Genomic DNA, 26,114 nt, shown 5'->3' on the forward strand with positions numbered 1-26,114 from the left:
TTTCACCTATTGTTCCTCTAAAGCCGATTGTTTTTAGCCTCGTGAGACCATCCTGATCTCGCGAGTTTTCAAGGTTTCACTCGCAGATCAGTCTGGCTACTCTCCGTTGAAGAAAATTTGGAGCCGTTCACCAAACGAACGTCCAATCAGCGTTGGCTTTGAGGCGGGTTGAGGTGTGACGCAACGGGAAGCGCGACAGTTCAGTCTAAAGAACATGGCGGCTTCAGCCGATGAAACTAGCGTTAGCGTGGCTATCGAGCAAGTTTTATCGGAATTACAGAGTATTTCTTTGCTGAGCTAACGAGCCTTTACCTGCAGCAGCAAGAGTAGCTTGGCTTGTGGTTGTGTTTTCGTCGTCGCTCGTAACAGAGCGACGACGAATCTGATTGGTTCATTTGGCCCGTCTATCACCAACATAGGCCAATCAGCTAACCAGTATTTTCGCCCCTTCCCAAAATTACTTCAACGGAAGGTTTCCAGATGGATATGCGGAGCAAATCTATCTGGCGGAGTCAGGTAAGATTGTTTTACCCCAGGAAGTCAAATCAAACGACATTCCTCCCATGGGCCAATGGCTGCACTTAGACTTACTGAACAAAAGTTATTTTAAAAAAATAAATAATTACAGCTCAGGGTCACAATTTATAGGACAGCATCTGGTAATCTATCCTGGGACAGCACCCACATATCTGTGTGATATTGTTTTAATTCCAACTCGTTCTACAGGAAAGCATTGTCAAAACAATGTGCACATGCATCTTCAATTTGTTTTCCAGATGGGTTACCTGGTAAAAATTGGGACCATAAACTTTTATAAACTGTGTTATAACAATTGCGTTGAGCCAGACCTTCTTCCATGTGTCATTCCTGAGGAGCCATGAGAGTCTGGTTGATCCAGTCCAGCGACGCTTTACGGATCTGGTGAAGACGTACCACCTTGACCCCCAACGCTGTGGAGGATGAGGGAATGTGGGATTCTGGGGTTGCTATGAAGGACGATCTAGACCTTGGATCTAAAGTAGGACCTGAGTCTGAAATCTCTGGACTGTTTTTGGTATTCAGAGGCAGGATCTAAAGTCTGAGCCATGGAGCGACTGGTTTAGGAAGCTTTTCAGATATGTGGCTCTTTTGGCGTCTTTAAGCGATGACCTTTAGCGTGCACTGGTGCCATTTCTTAACTAACCGTAGAGCAGCAACTAATGATCATGGCTGACTGCAGCTGAAATTAGACAAGGTAAGTTGTCTAATTTGACTTATTTTAATGCTCCTCTGCATTGAAATAAGTCAGCTGAGGAGGATTGGCCATGCTGGGATGCCTACCAGGTGCGTTTACCTGGGGCAGACCAGAACTCCCTGGAGGTGTTATGTATTTCCATCCAGGCCCTGGAACGCCTTGGGATTTCTCAGGATAAGTTTCAAAGAGATGCTAAATAGTTACCTCCATCCCCCGACCTCAGATAAGCTCAGGATGACGGACGATGACATTGTGCGTTAAACTTGTAGTGTTTAAGTGACAGAAATTCTTAATTGAGGATATTTCCCTCTGAATTCCAGGTCTTCCTTTGTTGAATATTTCCGGTGTTTTTTTTCTGCAAACATTCAGAGAAGTCCTGAGATGTGCGTCTACAGCTGGAACAGAACAACCGGAGACCTTCAGCTGTACCTGCATGTGTCGTATCTCTGCGTCGCCGTGCAGATTTCCCAGCCTGAGACGGAACGGTGTCCTCAGTCAGCCCATCTTGACATGTCCCCCCCCCCCCCCCCCCCCCCAATGCGCGCCTGTGATTAGGCGACGTCCTCAAGCAGCAGATAATTACTGAAGGTATGTCGTCTGCTGCGAGATGAGTGTTTTGACCTGAAAAGGATGAGAGCCTGTGAGTATCTGAATGTCTTTTAACACCGTCGGGCCTGCCGTTAACGTCTCTCTAATTAGCCTTTCCTTCTTATTACAGGTGAGGCTGTGAGTGGGTTGCTGAAAGTGTTTTCGGAGTCTGATTTGATCAAACTCAGATTGCTACGTGTAAAATGTAAAAATAAGCACCCAGCGGGCCGGCTGGGTGGCCTGTGATTACAGATAATCTAGACTTCTCCCCGGAGGTGTGATCACACCTCGCACTTCTTTCCTTCACTTAACTCATTTAAGCTTTGCTCTGCTTTTTTGGTTTTTTTTTTGGATGATTGCAGGGTAACCACGGCTTGTAGGACACACGCCTTTTCTGGACACTTCCTGGAAACTGACAAAGCGTTCGGTTGGAGGATTGCTGGGAAAAATGGCATTCCTCTTCCTGTTCCAGTCTGTGTTCTTTGCCGTAATTTCATCTCTCTCTCTCTGAGGGAACGCGAAGCAGTAGCCGAGCATCTGCCCAGGCAGCAGACTCCCGTGGGCTTAATTTGTTAACACCCTGCCTTCCAGAGAGAAGAAGGCGCTTTCCATCAGGTTCAGCTGAAGTGAATAAATAAACTGCAGCCTAGATGTTTTGGATGAAGAGCCCTGGTTGGAAAACGCTCCTAATGAACCACATGACTGTTGGAAATGGAGTCTTGTCAGAAACTTTGTTGGGCTTTGGCAGAGATGGTTTCGCTTTAGCAGCAGTTCACGGGTAAAGAAGTTATCCAGGTCAAATCTTGGGTGTTTTTCCCAGACTGTGTTGCAGAGAATGAGATTCTGATTAAAAAAACAATAATTCTGGCAGCAGATCCTGGTTTGGACCTGAGGGTCCAATTTTAGCTTTTTCCACATGGTGTGTTTCTATTAGCATCTCCAGACCATGACCTTCAGAGTCCACTAAAGAGGTTTGTAGCTGAAATAAGTCCATGCCGTGATATGGTCACATGAGGATGTCACACTTTCTGCTCTTTTAAACCCATCTGTTTAGGGCTAACACCATTCCCAGCTGAAATCAGACCTTACAGCTCCTCTACCTCTGTCACCAGGTCTAAATGGTCTAAAACTACTGGCTACCTTTCACAATGCCTACACCAACACTCCAAATACTAGAAAATATACTTTATATCACATGTAATATATGTTTATATTGACCACATTGATGTTATACATAATATTTAAACAATATTCAGCTGTTCATTTTACTTGCATATGTCTATTCATAGTATAGTATCTATAGTATAAGAATTTTGCACATCATATAGCATCATATGGTGTGCATACAAGCTCTTGTACCATTCAGTGTTTTAATATGTATCATTTGTACCACAATATTTTATTCTACTGCATTTGTATTGCTATGATGACCTAATTTCACTTTATCTATCTATCTATCTATCTATCTATCTATCTATCTATCTATCTATCTATCTATCTATCTATCTATCTATCTATCTATCTATCTATCTATCGTTCATTGTCTGGCTTTAGCATGTAACTATGGGTAAAAAAAATCTTAAGTTGTTACAATATACCCAAAATGTTGAGCTTGCTTCCTCAGCACAGAAAATCAGACGTCATTTGGCTTTACAGGACCAGAATTTGTTTTTGAACAAACTGAGTTCTGATGCCAACATTTACATATCTTGTCATGAACGACCGAGCTCTCACTGCAGGTTCTCAAACCCAACATGTCTGCCGAGCAGGCGAGAACAAAGCTCTGCAAGATCAGAGAACCCCACAGAGGATTTCTTGGTGAAAATTAAAAAAGAATCTATAAACTGCCTGTTGGAAAGCTGTTAAATATATATAACCTCATACCTTACTGTGAATATACAGTCATTTACATATTCCTTAGACTTTTATTTTTGTTTGGCGTTGTGTTAATTTGCAGCTTTGTTTTTGTCATTCATTTAGCAAAATAAGAGAATTTGGCCTACATAGAAAAAAAATCTTAAAATGCTCTCCTGGCCCTTGTTTTTTTAGGGGTCTTTGTTGCAGCTAAAACCTGTTTCTCTTTATTTTAAAGGCTTAGATTTATTACATAATCATGAGAAATGCCAAATAATGTGAGAAAATTACAGTATATCAGAAATGTGGGGCTAGAACAGGAGTCAGTTGGACTTAATTGGTCCAGCAGTAAAGAGTGTCTGCAAGCACTAAACAATGTTGGAGAAATTTAAATAGGTTGGGAGATCTTTGATGAAATTAGCCTGGAAGTAGTAACAGGTCAGTGGGGTTGGTAACCAGATGGAATAATAAATTCATACCTTTCTGCACTCCGTCAATATGTGCACCAATTTGGTTCAACATCACTATTTTTTCTTATCTTTTTATTATTCTTTTTACATTCTGTATGTTCAAAAAATCAAAAATATCTCATAATAACATGGTAGTTAATTTAGAAAAAAGCAAAATGCTCCAAAATCTCAAAATGAGATTTGGCAACAAGTGGCCTCTGCTAATCTTGTGCTCAAGCGCTTAATTAGAAGGATTAAACCTGATAAATGGACTTCTTCTCTTGTTTCTGTAACAAACAACAGAAGAAGTCCAGTTGTCTTCAGCTGAAGCACTTAGGCTTGGATGACTGAGAACCTACGTCAGCGTATCTCCACTATAAGGGACCTAACTCAGTAAAGATGTCCATGCTGCCTCCTCAGAGCGGTAACTATCTGACACTAGCTGCAGATTCTGAGGGATCAGATCAGGTTTATCTCCAGAGTGACCAACACGACCACTGAGGACGACTTTTAGCCAACGGAGGTAAAGGAACAGGATGCTATCCTACGGCTGCAAGCTGCAGTTCTACCACACAGTACTGAGGCCTCTTCTAGTTAAATAAAGAAACTTTACAACCACAGACATGTTTTGTTTCTTCATACTTCCGTAATTCAACCCGATAAATGACACCAAACAAGAGTCAACGGCTGAATCTGCTGTTTTAGTTGAGCATCGGTTACAAATGTGGCACCTTTTCAGAAATAAGCAACGCCTCAAGATTACTGCCAAGAAGCATCTACAATTATTTATAATCGACCAAACAGAAATGTTCTCGCCTGTCTGGTAAGTTCATACTGAAACAGAAACACACAGTTGTCTTGATCAGGAGGAAAACGATTGGGCTTTTATTCTTAAACTTAAACGCAAACAATAAAAAAGCTGCAAAGGAATTAGGGTTTCAAGCTGGAAAGTTGTGAGCTCTGGAACCTGCTTCCAGCAGAGACGATTAATAAGAAATCGTCTTCTTCCAGCCATCCGTGTCCAAATAAAGAAGCATTTAATGCAAATCTGCGGTGATCCATCTGCAAAGTGGGAGCGGCGCGGCGCGGCGCTGCGACGCACTCACACACCGAGCCGTCAGCAGGACCGGGTTCAGGAGTTTAATGAACATTATTGATGCGGAGGCTCGTGCAATTACTGTGACGGTTACACCCACATGTCGCCGGCTTCATTAATTCAAGGTAAATCCCGGCTAATATTTAAGGATACATGTACGTGTAAGAGGAGCTCTCGTTTGTCACGATCCCAAGTCGGGGGGGGGGGGGGGGGGGGGTTTGGGCTCCTGCCTCTCCGCCCCGGCTGTGCTCCATTATGGATCAACTGCTGGTCCATGTGTGTCCCATTTGGACAGCGTACATGTGTGTGTGCGTGCCGTCAGCAGCGTTTTCTGCCTCATTCTGCCTGGCTGAATGCAGGGAGCTGATTGGATCCAGACCTCGGCTGTTGGTACTGATCAAGAAAGCCAAGCAGGGTGGAAAAAAAGGGAGGAGGGGGGGAGCAAACTACTCCACTCTCTCCATCCCTTTTGCTCTGCTTGCACTCGATTCATCTCCATCTCAGAGTCACCCCCCCTCCTCTCTCCTGCCTCCTCCCTCCTAAATGGGGCGATTTGTGGTTGGGTGACTCATTTCTGAGCAAATCCTGACCACGGACAAGGGGAGAGTAAAAGACGAACGAGAGTGTGTGTGTGTGTCGGAGAGGGGGGGGGGGGGGGTGCTTAAAGGGGCCACACAAAAAAGAAAGAAATAGCAGACTGAACAAATGTGTGCTTTTCATTTGAAATGGAGAGAGCAAAGAAAGAGAAAGCAGACGGAGAGGACGGATAGGAGCAAACGGCATGTGGATTGGATTAAGAGCGCTCTCTCGTTTCCCCAACTCGCTCTTTCACGATCAGGGACATGAAAATGTTAAGGAGGAAGACAGGAGAAGACATCCCCCCTCCCCACGTTAGCTAATAAAGCAATCACAGTGCCTTGTGAAATTATTCAAACCGCTTAACTTGCATCATTAAAAACTTCAATATATTCTATCAGCTCTGCACGTCTACATGCTGACATTTTGCCCGTTCTTCTTTGGAAAATAGCCCAAGCCCAGCCTGATTGGATGGAGAGCATCTGCATGGAGCTCAATCAGGAAACTGAAAAATTTGAAACAAAAAATTTTTTAAATTCAACAGATTTTTTTAAACTCAAAAGAGAAGATTTGAAACGTAAAAAATAAAAAATAAATAAAAAAATTCAGTTTATTTTTTAACTTCAACAAACAAAGATTCTGCTGATATTTAAATTTTTCAGTTTAAATATTTTATTTTATTTAACAAACTAACATTATGACCCCGATTTAGCTTACTACATCTGTTAACATTAATTGTTTGTTCGTAAAATAAAATAAAAAAACTGAAACTGAAAAAAATTTAAACAAAATTTGAAATTTCAACCGACTTTTTTAAACACTTTAAAAATGTTCAAAACTATTTTTCAGTTTCAATTTCTATTTTATTTTATGAACAAACATTCTGTTGAAAATTGAATTTTTTTGTTTCAATATAAAAAATTTAAACAAAAAAAATTTGAATTTCAACATATTTCTTTAAACTCAAAAGAAAAGATTTGAAACTTTAAAAATTTTCAAAACTATTTTTCAGATTCAAGTTCTTTTTTCACACTTTCAGATTATTTTTCAGTTTAAATTTTTTTTATTTTATCTGTTAGCATTAATTTTTAAGTCTTGCCTCCCATTCTTAGGTGGATATCCCTTTGGACTTTGACTGGGCCCTTCTAACACGTGAACATTCTCAGATCTAAACCCTGCTTTTGTAGCTCTGGCTGCATGTTTAGGGTCATAATCCTGTTGGACGGTGAACCTCCGCTCCATTCTCAAGTCTTCTGCAGCCTTTAACAGCTTTTCTTCAAAGAGTTTCCAGTATTTAGCTCCATCCGTCGTCCTGTCCCTGCTAAAAAAAGCATGCCCACAGCATGATGCTGCCACTGCCATGTTTCACAGAGGGAACGGTGAGTTCAGGATCTAAACCACATTGTCATCTTTTTCTTTTAACAATTCAATAATTTCCACAGACGCCAGATTTATGGGGACCAGTAGTTTCATAAGATTTCCCCACCTGAAGCCATACATCTCTACAGCTCCTCAACATTTACTGAGATTTATTGGGACCGTACCATGATGGCACGACCACCATGTTTTTTAATGGGAGTGGTGTGTTCAGGGTGGCGTGTGGGGGTTATTTTTCGGCAACATGGTTTTGTTTTTTTTAGCTAATTTTAGTCTCAAACGAAGAAGGCACCTTCTTCCCCTACAAAGCATGTGGTTTATAGGTTTCTTTTATCTTTGATGGATGTTTCCACCAAATTGTTGAATCTTAATTACAGCAGTTCTGAAGGCTAAATAAGTGGCAAGGAGCACATAGTGGTGGTGAGTGTGATTGTTTGATTTATAGGAAATGACAGTAAATGAGACGTTATTTGATATTCAGTGTTTTGGAGGGGTGGTTAGTCTGTTTTCTTTTTGGATTATAATTTTACGGATCATTTAATTGTGCTTCTTTTTTCCATTTTTCCTCACAGCCTTCCAATTAACAGGCAGACTGGGTGTCACCAGGCACCTCATTAACACGAGCTGCTGCTTTTTTGTTCTTCCTCACTGACTGAAACTTTTGTTTCACCGTAACTGGCAGTCGTCACAGACCCGGTCCTTTCTCGTTGCATTAAAACACTGCAAATAAGGAAGGTGAAGGAAAAAGGCCCGCAGTAATGTGAACATTTCAAGCTCAGCGCAGGAAGCTGTTCTCAAGTACTTTGGAGTTTGAGTTATTCTTCATACGTGCAAGTCAAACGTTTGATAAAAGATGTGTTGCTCGTCTATTTCATTCTTGACTTTTTGTCTGAGACGGGGTTACGGCGCTAACAGGCAGAGCAGAGATCCCCCCCCACCTCCTGATTCCCTCCCCCCGCTCCTCCAGAGGAGACATTTCCAGGAATCAGAGATACAATCTCCTTAGAGGATCCTGGCTGTGACCCCCAGGCCTTCCCCTGGTGAGACACTCGTGAAATGCGTCCCCCAGCAGGCGCCTGGAAGCCATCCTCATCAGATTCCTGGATAACCTCGGCGGGCTCTCTTTAACACGCCGCAGCGGTGACGCAGAGCTCCTCCCTGATGGATCAGCCCCTCACCAGATTCCCCCAGCTTTGAAGCCGCTACAGTTTAGCAACACCACGGAACGTTACCCTCTTTATCCCCACAGCCGATGCCAGAATTACCCCCAGAAAGCTCTCATTTGGTCAAAGGTTAACGAATAAACACGTAGTGTTGCACGCAGCCGTCAGACGTATTCATCCGATGGCAGCTTGTCTGCAGGCATGCAGGGAAACGGGAGTTAGAATTTATTCAAACTTATTAAAAAAGATAAAGAAAGTGCGGTGAGTGAAGCACCAGAGCAAACATTTCCGCTCGGCTGTCATCTCCTCCTCTTATCGGTCTCCAGGTGACCTTTTCCCAGACATGCAGCCTTACAGCACGCTCGCTCTTAACCTCCAACCCGCCCTCCTCCTCTCTGCATTGATCAGCTGCCGGTGGATTAGCTGCAGATGCTGATAGCAGTCTGACCCCAAACATTTGCTGCGGGCTAATTAAAAGACAGAACGCCGGTCTGCAGGATTACATCCTGCCCGGTCCAACCTGCTGTTACCGAGCCGTTCAATCCATGTTTTTTTTTTTTTTTCCCCCCGTTGTGGATTTGCTTTGCTTTGGCTTCAAATAAATATCTTAGATTAGAAGAAATTGCAAATGCACAATACAATTTTTTAGATGGTTTCTCTTTTAAACCAGCCCAGCCTCAAGAGAAAAAAATATTATCTTCTAAATGTGCCAACCTTAAAAGGCAGCAGCTGCCATGGAGCATTTGTGATGCTTGGCAATGAGACGTTCACATTGCTGCTGGAGTTTTTTTGATCCAGTCTTCTTTGCAGAATTATTTTAATTCAGTCACATTAAGGTGCTTTCAGGCGTCTCCATTGGATCTAAGTTGTGATGTGGACCAGGTCTTTCTGAAACAGAGGCTTCTGCTCGTAACCCAGCTGGGCTTCGGCTGCAGGACGTTCTGCTTCAGGACTTTCCTCTGAACAGCAGAAATCAACCAGTCATCCAGGCCCAGACCGACACACCACCAAAAACCCTGCTGACTGTAGAAATGCTGATTCGTTTGGAAACGCTGCGCTGATTTTACACTAGATACAAAGAGAAGGTTGACTTCACTCATCAGTCCACAGAACACTTTCCAATCCCTGAGGGGTCATTCCTTTAGTTTGGTTTAATCTCTGCCTGTGAACTCTCCCACTGACGGCATTTTCGTCCAGTCTTTCTTTTTTATTGAATCGTTGGCTCCATCCCAATCCCCTTAATAACAGCTTCTAGCTCCCGTTCCTTGACCTTTAATGGGGTCAACAGGCAGAACTCTATTGTTCAGGTTCTCCGGGTTTTGCTAGTTCTGAAATAAGCTGAAGAACCTGCTGGATAAATATCTTCAGAATTTTAGAAGATAAAGAAATTGGAAAAATAAAGTAAAAAAAAAAAGCTAAACGTGAGCTAAAGATGTCTTGGTTTTCTCTTCAGGGATAAAGTGGAGCAGCGGATGGAAAGAAATCTCAACGGTTTTGTTTTGCTATAAATAAGAAGAATGTCTGGAGTAGTGCGGATTAGCTGCAGATGCTGATAGCAGTCTGACCCCAAATACTCGCTTCAGGCTAACTAAAAGACAGAACGCTGGTCTTTGGAGCTCCTCACTACTCCAGACATTTGAATTGAGAAAGAATTGGGAAGTGAAACGTCTTCAAACTTCGGAAAAAAGTCAAGTTTTGTTTTTTAACCATTTTTGGAACAATCATGACCTGAATGACTGAGAATCTTTACCAGTCTTTTTAAATACCAGACATTTACCTGGGGGCATTTTCTCTCTGACACATGGACAGGTTGAATAGCTGTTTCTAATCAATAAATTATTATTATTATTCTACCTCCTCAGGTTATTTTTTTTCTGCTATAAAATCTGATGTTCTAAATATTTAGATGTAGAGAAAGAAAGCAAAGAATTGTGTAAGGGTGGTAGATACTTTTTTCTCCACAGTATTTCATGCTAATAAACACACAGTAGGCCAGGGGAAGTTTATTGCGGCTTCCTGATGCCGACTGGAAGGAGATCACAGAGAAATGAGAAACGTGACCAAGCCGACACCGCAGATTGATGTTCAGCGAATATTTCTCTTCCCAGGGATCAAGACTATCGTGTCTCCGCCTGCTCCGTATCTGCTCATTTGTGTTTGTGCAAAAATCTGTTTGCTTTGTGTCTTCACCTGATGCGTCTCGTGGCGGGCCGCAGCAAAAAAAAAAAAAAAAAAAGAAAAAGAAAGAAAGAAAAGAAAAACGGTGGCCCGGGGTCTTTAGTGTTGAAATAGAAAGCGGCAGCAGAAGCTCGGAGGCAATCAGGAACTGCTCCCTTGCCAAGCTTTAGCTACAGGTACCAACATCTGACCCTGTAATTTAACTGAAGAACGAGGCTGTGCACGAGTCAAAATGTTCGTACAACACAGAAACGCGGGGTTTGCCGCATGCAAATTGCAGCATATAGCAATTTGTGCATCTGCACCACACACCAAAGCCATAGATTTATGGATGCAGCAGCTCTATAGGACGTTTGCAACGTGCAGAATACAATCTTTCTATATGCTACGGGTAAACTATGACCTGTCATTCTGCCTGGAGCCTGGCAGCAGAGGATGTTTAACCTTGGATGGAAGAAAAGCAGCGGAGAAATGAAGAAATGGAAAGCATCCCAGGGGATCTGGGCGCAGTACATCATGAGCATATAAGCGTGTTCTCATTTATGCATCTGAGGGTCACCCACATGCTGCCTCACCCTGATTGAAAGCAGCAGTGCCGTGGCTTGGCTCGCCTCGCTCCCTGAGCTCATGCTTCTTTTGTACTTGAGGAGTAAACAAAAAAAAAAGAAGAAAAGTCTTGATGCTAGAACTGCTCAGGCTCCAATGTGAAATATTTTAACACAGAGCATGGAGAAACAGGTATGTGCCTTTAAAATATTTATAACATATACCATTTATTCAGCCCACTCTTCCCGGAGGCTCCTGACCCCACTGGCTGTTTGTAAAACACTTCTAACGGGTAAAAAAAAAAAAGTTTGCGATAAAAACCCAAGGTGTTTAGACAAATTTCCAGTAAAACAGATAAATTTGGGCAGTTTTTCTACGTTTAGGTGTACAGCAGCTGAAGATGTGTGAAATTCTGACCAACAGTGTCCCAGTGGTTTTTAGAAAATCTCATCAATATCTCACCGGCAAGCTTCAAAACCGGCCAGCAGCCTCATGCAGAAATCAATTTTATTGATTTTTAAAAACTCCAAAATTCTTTAAGATTTTCAGCGCAACAAGTGAAATATCTTACATAAGACAAAAAGCTTTATTTACGGCTGGTACAGCAAGTAAACAGGGATGAACTCCAACATGCTGGAATCCGACGTAATGAGGCCAAACTCCCCAGAAACGTGCGATAAATCTGCCCAACGTTGTAAAATGTGTAAAGCCCAGCATTCAATGAGTTTTTTTATATTCAACAACATTTCTCTAATTCTATATTTGATGCAGAGAAGTCTTTATGGAACATGATGGTATGTCTAATTTGTCCAATCCAGCATGTGTAAAGTAAATCAAGTTTTTTGATCTCAGCTTCAAATCATCAACATTTCTGCAGATATTAGAAATGTGCAAACAGAAACAGTTTAATGAGCAGGTTTTGATTGATCCATAGACTAACGCCAATGTTTAGCCAATCATGGATCTTTTGGAAAGTGTTAACTCCAACATTGGATGAAAAACATCTCAGATGTTCGGTTTTTGAGACACTATTACAACTCACATGTTTTATCATGAAGCCAGGCTGCCAGTAGTGCTAAGTGTGGATAATTCATCCAAATAAAAGCTATATTCTGTGCAGGATTATGAACTAATGAGTCAAAAGGAAACCTAGCCATGCAGGTTGACAGGCGGTGTGAGCCCTAAAGCATTATATTATAACATTACACTACATTATATATTTTGTAGGACCGACCCTTGCTAGGCCGGGTTATGGGATGTTGCTTTACCTAAGCAAAACAGCAGCACACATTTTTCAGAGTTTCTGCAGATTTTTTAAAGTTTGTACTTTTCCTAACTCTGATCAATTTGGTGTATTTTTGAGTCTTACCATCTTTATTTTCAGCAAATTGTGAAAATGGCACTAAAGCTGACTTCTGAGTTTGGCTTTGTAACACTTTCCTGACTGATAGATGCCAATGACTGTGTTCTTCTGCTTTTTTCCTGAGATTACTCATTTCTTTTGTGATGTTTTAGCCATAAGAGGAAACTAACCTCTGTATTTACCCAGTTTATCTTTATTCAATGTTAAAATTAGGCTGAAGACCTGAAACTTCCAAGTGTGACAAAAAAGCAAATCCAGAAGAACTTTTGTAGGGTGGTAAATACTTTTTCACAGCACTATATTATGTATATAGTTGCTGCTGTACATCTCGATACTATTATTATTACTCAGTAATTTGTCCCATTTGCTTTGATCGACTCAGAAATGCTTAGCATATAAATGGATTTCTAAACCTTGAACATTTTTCAGTGGAGAAAATAGAAATGCTAATAGTAATAAAGAGAAGACAATGTGTTTTTTTTGTCTGCAGCTACAACTTAAGAAAGAACCCCTTCTCATCTCACTACAATGTGCCGACAGTTTGTAAAGAGGACCACTTCTGGCTGCTAAAATGTAACACCAACGCCTGGCTCGCTTCCCAGGAAATAATCAAGCAAAGGGACACTTTAAAAACAACGCCGCTTTATCCTGCACTCTTCAAAATCCTTCACTTTCAGATTTTTAACACATTTCTGTGTGATTTTATGTTTAGAAATGGACAAATCCTTCCAGTTAATAGTGGTAATTTGTTCCTGTTACACTTATTTTCTATATGAAAAGTACAATATGATTTTTTTTATGTATTTTACGTAATTAAAGTACTGAACCTAATAAGGTTCCAGTTTTATTCTCATTTGATTACTATTTCTAACATTGAATTTTCTCTTTTAAACAGTTTACATTTTCCTGGTATGTTTCTTTATTTGTGTTGTTCTTCTGAATCTTCTAATTTCTCTGCAACAACCGGTAGATATGTTGTTTTTCTAAAACATACCTCTTATATGGAGCTCTGTGCTTTACAACCAAATATGATAATGACCAAAAAATAATTTAACAATATAACATATAATAAATAAATGAAATATGGTATGAGCTAAAATCAGCTGAGATTTTTTTTTCTGGAAATTGTAGATCTTGATTTTAAGGGGGTCAACTTATTATTGTCTAGCTCAAGTTTGACAAATTTTTCAACCAAAGTAAAGACCAGCAACAAATAAATCCTTGTAGTTGCTTCCACAGAAGAAACTGATGAGAGCCTCACTTATAGTAGTCTTTATAAAAATAGTTGTCTGATAATTGTAAAAGACAAAAATAAATTCTGGCGAGTTAAAGAAAAACCAAATGTTTCACATTTTCCAATTTCCAAGTGTTTTCCATTCCTTGTTTTAATTGTTGTTACTTTGTCAAAAAACAGAAAAAATTAAAAAGTTTGTCCAAAGCTTACCGTTATACTCTTAAATAAAAAAACTCTGCAATAAGTAGGTTAATGGAAAATATAAAACTGAAAAAGTTTAAAGCTGAAATATTCCACTTTTCAAAACAAGTTGTAGCTTAAAAATTAACCCGAGTTTCCTGACTTAGTTGCATGGACTGGTTAAAAGTATGACGGCATACAAAGGTTTTAAAAGTAAGTTTAAACACAGATGTTATCCATCTATCATTTGACATTCCAATGCTCCATGAACTCAACCCAGTTGTCAGATCATTATTAGAATCAATCAGAAAACAGTTCATGTATCAGTTTTACTATCAGTGTTAAGCATCTGGCCTCTTGAAGTAAGCGAATCTTCGCCAGCGCAGACAGAGCGTTTGCATCTTGCAAAAGGTGCCTATAGAACTTTTGCCTTGTTTACACAAAAAAACATGTTTTTGTGTTAGGGAATATTCTCTTATATGAAAGAAAACAACATTCCTGGTGTGGAAACTGAAGGAGAATCATGGCTCACTTAAAAAAAAAAAGTTATAAAGTATTACAATTCCAGAGCTAAAAGCAGCAGCTTCATGCAGCTGTTTTTAGGCTGGCGAATCATTATTAGCTGGATTATTATTTACTTAAGACCAATAAAATTAGAATTAGCAGGTGTTTACTTGTTCATAAAACAAATATATGTTATAGAAAACATAATCATGACTATTATTGTTACATTATGTTGTGTTTTTTTTTTATTTATAACACTGAAACGCAGCTTCGCCCTATTAGAACTTCATGTTGCTAATTAAATAAACTGTCTTTTATAATCCTTTAGAGGCCCACGCTGGGCGGTGCTGGTGTTAACGCCAGCCATGCGATGCTCCTGCCGTTCACCTGCTGATGCTTTGACGACGACACAAAACTTCCTAAAACTCAAATCTCTCCATGTGGACGACGTGGCGGCCCTTTCCGATGTGCTCCTGTGCCTTTGTGTAATTCCCTTCATGTCCGTGGGCCGATGAGCTGTGGCCTGGAGGTCCTCAGCTCAGCTCTTATCTCCCCAGCAGACGTTCCCCCTGTGTGGCCACAGCACCAACGAGGGAACCAACGGTCACATGGAGGACCAGCAGGCTTCTGATCGTCAGACAGAAATTTATTTAACAGGGATGGAGCCTCTGAGTCTGCAAGGTCAAGGTTTTTATTCTCTGGACCCTCTGAAGGTATTCCAGGTAGAAATTGCCGGGTGGAGACCCTCAGAGGACCAAGAAACGGCTGAAAGCAATTCATTGCCAGGTCCAAAATTATTCATACCCCCTCGCAGAGTTACAGTCACCAAGGTTTGTGCAGTGGACCTGAGTTAGAATCCAAGAAACCAATTTCACTGCAAATGCATCTATTAATGATGTAGAAGGGCATAAATAAATGTCCAACATGCTACTTTTTAATGAAATGTAAACAAAAAGATATTTCCAAATCAGTTTCAGCGAGAGATTAATGATTTGGTGTTTAACTATAGATGGTTTAAAAAAAAAAAATCATCTTTAGTTGGATGTTTGATTTACAATGACCCTTTTGGCTTTTTTTCACCTCAACAAAACGTGTAAAGAGAACCATACAGAACTTTTTCCGAGGAGTTCTTTAATTTAAAGGTCAAATGTTAAATGTGGGGAATTTATTAAGCGTTTTTAACCTCGTGTCCCCTGGATAATAAAATTAGACTTTTCTCTGCTCTGTTCTGACCCGTCTGCTGAGAGGTTAGGCTCCTCTAAAGAGTTCCTTTTCATCGGTTTATCTCGGCGCTCCTTCCCTTTGTGAAGGCACAGTGGAGCTTTTTTGACGTCACCTCACTGCTTCCTTCTGTAGCTGTTGTAAAAAATATGTCATTAAAACGTGTTCCTGCAGCTTAAAATGATATCTAAAATGATTATGTTCCCAGTATCACACCGAGCATCTCCGTTTAACTAGAACCCCAAGAAAACAATGACACTCACAGATGATGTCTGTATATTAATAACCACAAACAAACACGCAACACGCTGAAATTTTGATGGGAAAAAAAAAAAAAACTTCCAATAAAAATGTCTGAGCTCCAACAGGCTGAGCACAGGCAGCCATAATAACGTGTAAGAAAACGAACCAGCAGGATTTCTCTAACTGTGATAAAAGGCTTGGAATAAACAAATACATATTAGGTCTGAAGGGGGAGATCCCCATGGAGACAGAAATTAAGTAAACAAAGCTTTCTCTAATTAATTCTTATTTCTCTTATGTAACACGGCTTAGGTTTCAGCATGCACATCCCAGAGGACCGACTCCATGTTGCAGGAGCTGAAGGTGATGATGAGCAGGAGATGCTGCAGATTTCTGGTGCCGGACCATAGGAAGCTGGATCAGCTTAATCGTGACATAAAGATTAGACGAGGGGTCTAAACAGGCCGTCTGTTGCCACAGCAACGGTGAAACCACAAAGTGCCGCGGCCGTAATTAGCCGAGCTTCTGTCTCAGTAAAAACGTGAAAGAATTCACTTCAGAGACTGCTTATGATTTCATCTCACTTCCTTGTGGGCAATTATTTAGGTAATTACACTGATTTAAAGGCACGGTGATCATAATTGACTTAATTTTCTTTGTGCCATATGTTTAAACGCAGCTCGTAGAAAACTACCAGAAATGCTATGTTTGCCTTTGTTGGGCCATTTGGTGGAATAATTTCTCATTTCCTTAACACGCTTTTCAACGTCAGCTATGAAATTTATAATTTGCTGATACAAAATGAATTAACTGCACAAAGGGTGAAAAGGGCTTCGCTGTTGCAAAAATTTATATTTATATGAAAAGTAGAAAAAGAGCTCCACAGGAAATGGAAGCGCTAAACGGGCTGTTTGGTGGGCTAACGAGCTGACAGACTAAGTGGCTAACAGGCGAAAGCCAATATGCCCATGGGTGCAACACACCCGTTATTTTTGGTGTTTTTCCAAGAATGCAACCAGAAAACCATCTTAGACCAATTAGCGCTCATACCAGCCCGAGAATTTAATTAGTTTCCATTTGCTGCTAAAGATCAGTTTCTTTTTTTCATGCAGATGACCCATTAAAACGCTTGTCCCACTCTCAGGTTAGATATCTTTGGTATGTTGCGCAGACCCAGATCATCTACTGAAGCCTTACTGGGTGTGGTTGAATAAAATGTAACACAAAATGAAACATCTGCTGGTGTTGATCCAGGATGCTGAGCGATCCATTTAATATTTTTGGTACAAAATAAACCTTCCTGCTTAATTAGAGAAACACAAAACTAATTGTAGTCTAAACATAGGCTTTTTGATATTTAAAAATGATCCCTTTCTCTTCAAACATGGTTTTCCTTCCTTTTCCTTCCCGATCAGTGAAAGGTTTACATCTGATCAAACATACATTTTTTTAGCCTTTTTTCTGTCTAACAGTTGTTTTGGACCAAAATTCTTTGGTTTAAGAGGTTGAAGACGCTTCATGCTTGCTCAGTATGAGGGATTGCTGCAAAGACATCAACAATGCAGACGACTGTCCACTGTGGCTCTACGCTCTTTCAGGAGGAGTGAATGCTGCTTGGAGAGACTTGATGCAACCTGCTGGGTTTCCTTAGAGAGGAAACTTTCTCACCAACCTGGAGGATCTGATGGAATATGATTTTATAAAGAGCCTTGAGATGATGTGATGTGAATTGGTGCTATATAAATAAAGTTGAATTGAAAATTGAAGTATTTAAACCTTAATACTGCATGTTTCCAACACACTGTACACGGCCCTCTCTCCTGAGTATGCTCATAGCTGAAGTTTGATCGGCCAGAGCTGAAGACAGAATTTTCTCCCCATGGCTACATCATCTGATTATTTCCTGCACAGCTCTGCATGCTTGGGTTTGTCTGCGTGTGCGTGCGTGCAGAGCACAGCGTGTACGTGCGTCTTACAGTGAGTATGTGTCTTTCCGGTGGACAGCTATCACGGTTGCTGCAGGCCATCCAGGAAATGCTTTCTCCACTCGTCCGTCTAGATGCGACTGTGCGTTTGGAGTGTGCAGAAGGGTGTGAACGCGCGTGAGCGGCAACATCGCCGCCAGCCCCGTGCCAGCTGGACCCCCCCCCCCCGCCCCCCAGTAAAAGGCTTTTCTTGTGCTGGGGAGGGGAGCGTTGGAGTGACGGCCAGAGAGGTGGAGGACAGAGAGGGTCGCAGCCTCCTGCCGGCTCACTCCTACCAACTTGACAATAAGTCATCACGCTTTTCAGAGAAGCCCTTCGTCCACTCTCCTCCTGCTGCTCGCCGCGTTTGAACCTCTCCATCCCTCCCCCGTCCCTCACACAAACACTCGCCTTTATCTCGGTTTTCAGCTCCTCTGCAATCACCGCCTTTATTCCGCTGCCCACCCCGCATCGCGCCCCCCCCCCCCCTCCTATCCTCCACTCCAATCGTTTTATTTTCTCGCTCCCTGCCAGCATCCTCTTCCACTCTCTGTGCACGCCGCCCTGGGCAGATCCAGCTGGCGCCGTGGAAGCCGAGCAAGCCATGCATAGCTGGCATGAGGTACAAGTTGACGGATGGGGTCGAGGGTGGGGTTGGGGGCGGTGGGGTGGGGGGGGATGTTTGGGCAGAGCAGAGGGGGGGGGGGAGGAGGTGGAGGCTACATTTCACTCTTGTCAGCAGAAACACTAAAATTTCTTGTTGCATTACAGGAGCACTTACTCCTGAGAGCTCGGCGTAGATGAGAGAGATGGACAGAGAGCATGGAGGTGAGTGAGAGTCATTTTATTAGGCCTCTCAAAATGCCTCCCAGTGCCATCAAGCCCCCTCCTTCAGACACACTTCTCTTTCTCAACCCATTTTCCATGCTTCGTCCTCAGACGCCTCTCACTGTGTCCCCGGCTTCTCTGCGGGCTGAGGGGGGGTCGTGACTTCTTACGGCTCCTTCACGGCAGCAGAAACGACAGACGGCACAGGAGCGGAGAGGAACCGGCGACGGACCTCAGCAGCGATATTAGCGGCGTGCGCTAGTGCGCTAATGCGCTAACGCCCAGCTGATAAATGCTGCATTTTTCAGATCTCTCTTCAGAGACGGGAACCAGTGTCCCACAGTAGGACTAAAGCAGGAGATGCAAGACCAAGAGCTGAATCAAAGAGAGAACATGTTGGGTTTTCCACTTGAAGCTCGTTACTCACCACTACGCATCCCTGTAGCAACATAGCAGGTATTTTAGGTCATGAAATACGACTCTGACAGTTGTTGCAGAGTTTTGTTGAAAGTGAAAACTATAAACCACTTAAGCTACGCACCTAATGAATGTTTGTGGTGGCCAGATTCTCTTACATGAACTGATGGGCATGATTCATGCTTTAAGTGTTATGTGGAGGTGGAGCAATTTCAGATATCTTTAGTGCCTGTGTGCTGACACTAAGCTCTGTAAAATTACTTATTTTTTCTTTCGTATTAAGATTGTTAAGCTATTTTTTATATATTTTATTTTACACTTATTTTACCAGGATATAGTTCTATTGAGATACTTATTTTATTTATTTTTTCCAAGGAGTCCTGGCCAAGAAGCAGCACCCAATAGACACACAAATCGTTACAAGTACACAACAAACTTCGAAAAAAACAGAAACATGTTGTTCAATCAGCCTGAAAAACGTTTTGCTTTCTAAAGCAAGTTCCAGGAGGAGGGCGTATGTGCACGCGTGGCCGACCTGGCTATGCAAACAAGAGTTTAGAGAACAACACACAGAGATAATGTGCTACGTTTAACCATCTAAAAGTTATTCACAAAACTATTTTTTTTAATTCTATCCAGAATTGTGAAATTTAGCTTAATGCTCCTTTAAATGCAGCACAAAACAATGATTTCTACATTGTTTTAATTGATGTTAAAAGGAAAAACTTCCACTAGCAAACTAGCTTTACCCTGTGACATCATTCGTTGTAAACGTCTTCAGTACAATAATGATATCTAGATTACGGTGTGATAAAAAAAATGCAAGAAATGTTTTTTTTTAATGTATTGTTGTCCAAACCTATACAAAAAATTTATGTGTGAATGTTTAATTTGCTTTGTGGTGAAAAGATATTTGTTTTGAAGGAGATGGTGTGAATATCAAAAAGTCTTTTCAAGACACCAGCTCCAAAACAAACCCCATGAAGCCCCTAACTGCTCTGATATTGCCTGTTTAACAGCTTTTAGGAGGACCAAGGCCATATTTTATTCATTTGCAGCTTCAGCGGCAGCAGATAACCACTCTGACCTTTAAAGCAGGCAACTGTGTTTGTCCAAGGGTCAATGGTAATGATTTTCTCCCTCATCCGAAGCGTGTCTTCTGTTGAGGTAATTGGCTCAATACGTTCATGGTGCCCGACCTCGGTAAAAAAAAGCACCGTTCTAAAAAAACAATGCTGTGTTTCAGAACTCGAAACAGTGGAAAGGGTCTGAGGTAAAAAGGTTCCACAATTTTTGCTAGACGCCACTCACAGTGGCAGAAATAAGCACGGATAATTTTATTCCCGAGCCTTTGATGATACATACAATCCATCCGCTTATATGGTGGCTGTTTTTTTTGCCCGTACTTTCAGTTCTAATAAGGCTTTGTGTGTTTTTTCTTCCACTTTTAGCAGTGAAGCTCTTAGCAGGAAAAGAAACCGTTTGGAAAAGTTTGGAGGATTGACGATGCAGAAGGATAATCAGAAGGTTCTGGTCACCATTTAGGTTGGGCTAGTTAGAAGAAGACAGTGCAGACATAGAGGTTAACAAAGAGGGTCTGACTGGGCGGGGCAACCGTTGGCGTAAATCAGGTGAAAGGTGTCTGCGGGCGGATAAAAACGGGTAGATTCTGCAGCTCTGACCTCAAGGTTTAACAGCAACAAGCAATCAATAAGAGTGTTCGACACCTTTTGGGTCATTTGAGTTGGATTTGATGGAATCCAGTTCCTTTTTCATCCATTTAGAAAATGATCTTGTAATCACAGATTTACCAAAACTCTACATAATAGGATCATAACTGCCTTAAATCAGAATGCCCCTGTTTGAACTGGAATGTACGCAAAGACACTTGAACCTCAGAATTAGTTACCGCGCTGAAATGGGCCGTACATGTAAATTACATTGTAGTAGATGATTTTTTAAATGTTGGGCACTTTATATATAGTCTGAACTGAAGCTGAAGAGACTCAGTTGTGATGGCCTCCTTTACCAATGCTAGACAAATCTTTAGAAGAGCACCTTTGACCTGTTTTTTATGGTAGTTTTAGCTTCTTGTTTCTTTAGTGTTCATCTTTCTTTACCTGATTTAACAATTTCAGGTCTGTTGTTGAATCTTTCAGCTAAAGAACAGCAAACCCATACATCCTCAACAGGCATTTCCTTTTTCCTAAACAGGTTTGTTGTTTATTTATCCATAAATGCTATGAAAAAAAAACAGTTATCCCAGATATGCTACTAATAATTTTTAAGCTTCAGATGAAGACTGACAGTAATACCAAATGTTTTGCGTCTGAATGCATCAAATTAGATATAAAATGGTTGTTATGATTGTAATCTTCTAGCTGTGATACTTTTGATGGTCGTTAGGAAGATAATGGAGAATAATAAATCAAAATATGTTGTGTCATGCCAATAAAATATATGAAAACGGATACATAGTGAAGTATTAACTTATGTCTCCCAGATTGCTGATCAGTGTTTAATGAACACACAGAGGGAAATGAACTCAGTCGGTGTCCAAGTCTTTGTAGAAATAAATTCTAGAGAAACACGGCGGACGGTGGAGGACTGTGTAGACGGTTAACAGATCCCTGTCCAAGCGTGCATTCGCTCCGGCAGGCTTCCTTTGTGCATTTGGTGGCTTAACTGCTGCTGTGTGTTAATTACTCAGCCATGGGATGCTGAATGAGACAGTCAGCCGTACGCTGTCCATCCTAAAGGTGAAACAAATGATGCGTTCTCGCTGTGACTCACTACCAGTGGCAGACCGGCCACCTGGGGTGTTGGGTCTTTTCCTGAGCCAACGCAGAAAAAACAAAAAAGAGGAAGAATATGATAAATGGTCCAGCATAGTGGGGCAGCCCTCTAATTATCATACAGATCATTACTGCAGCAAAAACGTACTGGTCTGGTAGACCAGAAACAGGAAACTGAAGTTTTCACCTCCAACGATGTAGCACGGGTCAGAAATACTGCTCCGGAGAACAAGTTCCCAGAGGATTATTGCAAATAAACCAGAGCTAAATGTTTAGGTTGAAGCCTCCACAATAAAAGAAAAGTATTGGCAGATATTTAAATTTGTAAATCAGGAGCAGATGATGAAGAAATAATGTACCAAAGCGTAAATCCTTAACCTTCCATCTGGTTCTGACTGTTGATGCATTCACTGACTGAGTAAAACGGGAAAATCCAGCGTCACTTGATTGGTGCGTCGCTTCTCATTGCACAAACCAACCAGGTTCACTTACCTGTACAGCGACAGAACATCTACAAGTGTTAGAAATCTTTTAGCCGTTAAATGAAACAACAAAATGAACATTCGCTCGCGTCAGACAGCAGCAATCAGAGGTCTTCGCAGCCTTGGAGCTACTTTAATGAGCCGCTGCGATTCATCATTTCATCTCATTTCATGCAATTAAAGGCTATAGAGTGGTTATCCAGAAGAATGACAGATCCTGATTAATTACAGGATTGTTAATTATTTAGTGGTTGTTGCAAAGGGCTGCTAAATGCTCAGTTATTCAGTTCCTGCTTAAACTTTTCAGTTCAGCCGGTCCTAGCTGGCTGATTGGTGCCATCCACTCCAGGAGCTAACATGTTGCATTCACCCAGAAATGGAAAGAATATTTAATCTGTCTGCTGGTAAATGAATCAAACTTTTATTTCTTTCATTTTTGATTGCTTTAATGAGCTGCTACGATCCAATGAATCGTCTAATTTCTTGCGATTGACCGTAGAAGCCAGAATATCAATTAGTCCGCCAAGGGAAATGCTTTCAGAGACGCCGGTATACAGATATAAGCCACAGTGCTGTGGCTTCGGCACAAGTCAAGTTATTCTTACTGTATGAGTTCCTTTCATCATGTTTTTGAAGAAGCAGCTCAAACTCCTGAAAGCGTCCGGTCAGCCCACCGCCTGTGGCACTCACCTTCTTTACCAGAGTTCACTTTGTTAGCCGACTACTTACTGCAACACAAGCGCGCCACAGAATGCGGAGAACACACTCGGCGCAGAGGAGGATGAATCACAAAGCCGGGCCTTGATCTCAGATACAAAAAGATGAAAAATGTTTCTGCGAGTCCCTAAAAGTGTTGGGAGAGTCTGTGTATGGACCGGAGCGGGGTTTTTTTTTACACGCGTCTGAGAGGGATTTCGGTGAGCTCGCTGTTCTTTGTGCTGGAAGAGGAAAGCATTGACTCCTTGATGCTCTGAGTTGGTCACAATGCCACGCTTCCAGCAAGAACAGGAGCGGCTAAGCCACTTCCCAACCTCCCACACAGCCAGCACACCGCCCGGCTGAAAGGGATCTTTGTCTCGCGGAGAAAGGACAATTCAAATCTGCGGCTCAGATTTCCCACGGATTTTCTAAATGTGGCTTCCTCGCCGTCATTTGGCTAAAGAGAATCTGTTAGTTTTAATCATTTCCTGTTTGTAAAGCTCAATATAGCGATAATCCATCTAATTCCTCTCACACAAAGAAGCAGGGTTTTCAGCAATCAAGGAGCCGGCGTTGAATGCAACACATCCAAGATAAAGCAACACAACTTTTTGACACCTTTGTTACGTACATGCATTGAGAACATCGGTTTGTGGACCCGTGGGTGCATTTTCATGTTTCATGATCCGTTTGTGCAAAAAGGAAGCTGTTCCCGATCGTGATGCCAAGAGCCAAAGCCCAGGAGAAAAATAAAAATCAACCCCGCTTTCAGACATCATTTGACAAAAAAGGTGAAGAGGAGATGAAAAAGCATTGGGAGAGTGTTAGTACAGGTGTTTGTTGCTGCACAGAAGGAGGGAGGGTTGACAGAGGGAGAAAAGCAAACCTCTGCAAACTGGCTCACACCAACTTGAACCCTTTAGAAAAATGTAGAAACCCTGAAACAATCCCAACACCGAGCATCCACCGCAGAGCCAAGGCGGGTCGATAAGGGCCTCATAAACCACACGTCGCATTTAATTCGCCTCCGGCAGAGATGCAGTGTCCTGGCCGCGGTGTGGCTGTGCAAACTTTTAACTTTGGCAGGTTGCTTTCGTTTCAAACTTAGAAATATTGGCCCTTATCGCGCAATTTGGCCCTGCTGTGGGGAAGTAGCTGATAAAAAGCCAATCCCTGCTGACAGCCGACCGGAAAACAGAGATCAGCAACACCGCGGCGGCCAGATCAGCTCTGATCCCAGCACGTGTCAGTTTACACTAAATGCTATTTGCATGCATGTGTGCAGGTGTGTGTGTGCAGGAGGGTGGTGGACTCGTTGAGCTTTCAAACGTTTATCTGCACCAAAGTCTGCGGGACACGCGGCGAATGTGGCGCGTGCATTTCACGCCATCGTTGCGTTTCGGGTCGCTTGGTTCTGACTCACCGATGACGAACGTGGTGAGCGTCTGTCTGCTGGCGCCGTGCTTGTTCTTGACCTCGCAGGTGAAGGTGGTGTTGACGGCGTCGTCCACCTTCCTCACCATCAGCTTGTTGTCCTCCACCACCACCGTGTCAGGCAACGAGCCGGAGGCGCTGGAAAGGACGAGAGAGGAAGATGAAACGAAGGGGGAGGACAGAGAGGAGAGAGACGTCCCTCATCCTTTTAGGTCGATCTGTACTTTAATCGTCCCATAACTAAGAATTTTATTTAAATAACTGCTTACGTAGTCCAGGTGATGGTGGTGGGCTCAGGGTTGGCCTTGGCCTGGCAGAACAGCACAGCATCGGAGCGGCCGACGTACCAGTTGTTGTCGTAACCCTCGATGGTGACGGTCGGAGGGTCTGGAAGTGAAAGGTGATAATTACCGTGAATATGTAAAATCTATTTACAGCACAGTCAGATTTAGGTTAGTTTTACAGCGTAATACGCTTTAACTTCTTAACGACGGGCCCTCGCAGTTTTGTCCGTCTGCACAGACAGGATCAGAAGTTTAGACGTGATTAAAATGCCGCCTGGTTGCATTGCATGGCCCGGCGGATCGCCCCATAAATGCTCCAGCGATGCATCTATGGAACTGGAAGAACTTGGGATTCTTAAGAAGGAGGTGAAAAGTGTCTCACCAAAGTAATTTAACTAAATGAAGGAAAAGGGATGGACAGGCGCTGAACCGCAGCGACTCTCAAACGCAGTTAAACACCAACATTTGGTCATTTTACAACCTCACATGCTGGAGCATTTAACTGGGGTTTTATGCGATAGACCAACACAAAGTTGTTGTGCATAATTGTTGCATTTCTCTGCAAATAAAATCCTAAGGATCATTATCAGCCAATCTAGCCTTTATATGGAAGACTGGGAAGAAGAAAGACATTTTTAAAAGAAAGCAAAAGGTCTTTTTTTTGCAGTTTGCCGTATAAAAACACAGCAGACATTCGGTATAAGATGCTCTGGTTGTTAGATAATATCCAAATGTAACTATTCCCGCCTACGAACAAGGAATTTGACTTTGGATTCAAAACAGACAGACTAGAGGAGCACCAATTACAATCTATGACTAAAAAAAATGTTTTTTAAAAAAATAAATAAATACAGGGAAATGGAAGAACAGGGGCAATAAGTGTGTTTTATATACTTACTACTGTAAGTATGTGTTTTTATCAGTACATATGTACATGCAAGGGGTAAAAAAAAACCTGCTGATTTCACAGGATACAGCAGAAATTAATTAGTTTTCAGGCTTATTCCTCTCCTGCAGAGTTGCTGATTACCCAGACTGTAAAGCGTTCATCAGAGTCACATCCTGGAGGTAGAAACTGGTTCTGTGTCGGCTCGTTTGAACCATCCGGGCTCTGCAGCGCCGCCCTGAGGGTAAACGTCTGAATAACCTGTTGCTGGTCCTGGACCTGTAACAGGTCATGAATGGATGGAAGGTCCGTCCTGATGATCCTCTCTGCAGCTCTGATGGTTCTCATTGCTTTTAACCGTAAACTGACTGAATCTTTGACGTTCTGCACGGCACCATACTGCTGGGTCGTTTTATTTGAAACACAAAGTTGCTCTGAATGCATTAAAGAGTTGCATGTCACACAGATGATAAGAAATAAGACGTCCAAATGTGTGACTGATAGGTGTCAGCATGTTGC

At 42.0% G+C, this 26,114-nt stretch overlaps 1 protein-coding gene across 5 annotated transcripts in view; it reads right to left on the reverse strand.

The window, feature by feature from the left end:
* The window catches only part of pvrl2l (PVR cell adhesion molecule related 2 like), a 476,506-nt gene that overhangs the window by 220,217 nt on the left and 230,175 nt on the right, over nt 1-26,114 (reverse strand). For all 5 annotated transcript variants that reach the window (XM_036145796.1, XM_021315647.2, XM_036145795.1 and 2 more), the window contains exons 5-6: nt 24,695-24,812; nt 24,415-24,563 (exon numbers count right to left, since the gene is read on the reverse strand). In XM_036145796.1, coding sequence (XP_036001689.1) covers nt 24,415-24,563; nt 24,695-24,812 — 267 coding nt within the window. The remainder of the gene's footprint in view (nt 1-24,414; nt 24,564-24,694; nt 24,813-26,114) is intronic.

This window comes from Fundulus heteroclitus, chromosome 13 (assembly GCF_011125445.2).
Source record: "Fundulus heteroclitus isolate FHET01 chromosome 13, MU-UCD_Fhet_4.1, whole genome shotgun sequence".
NCBI lineage: Eukaryota > Metazoa > Chordata > Actinopteri > Cyprinodontiformes > Fundulidae > Fundulus > Fundulus heteroclitus.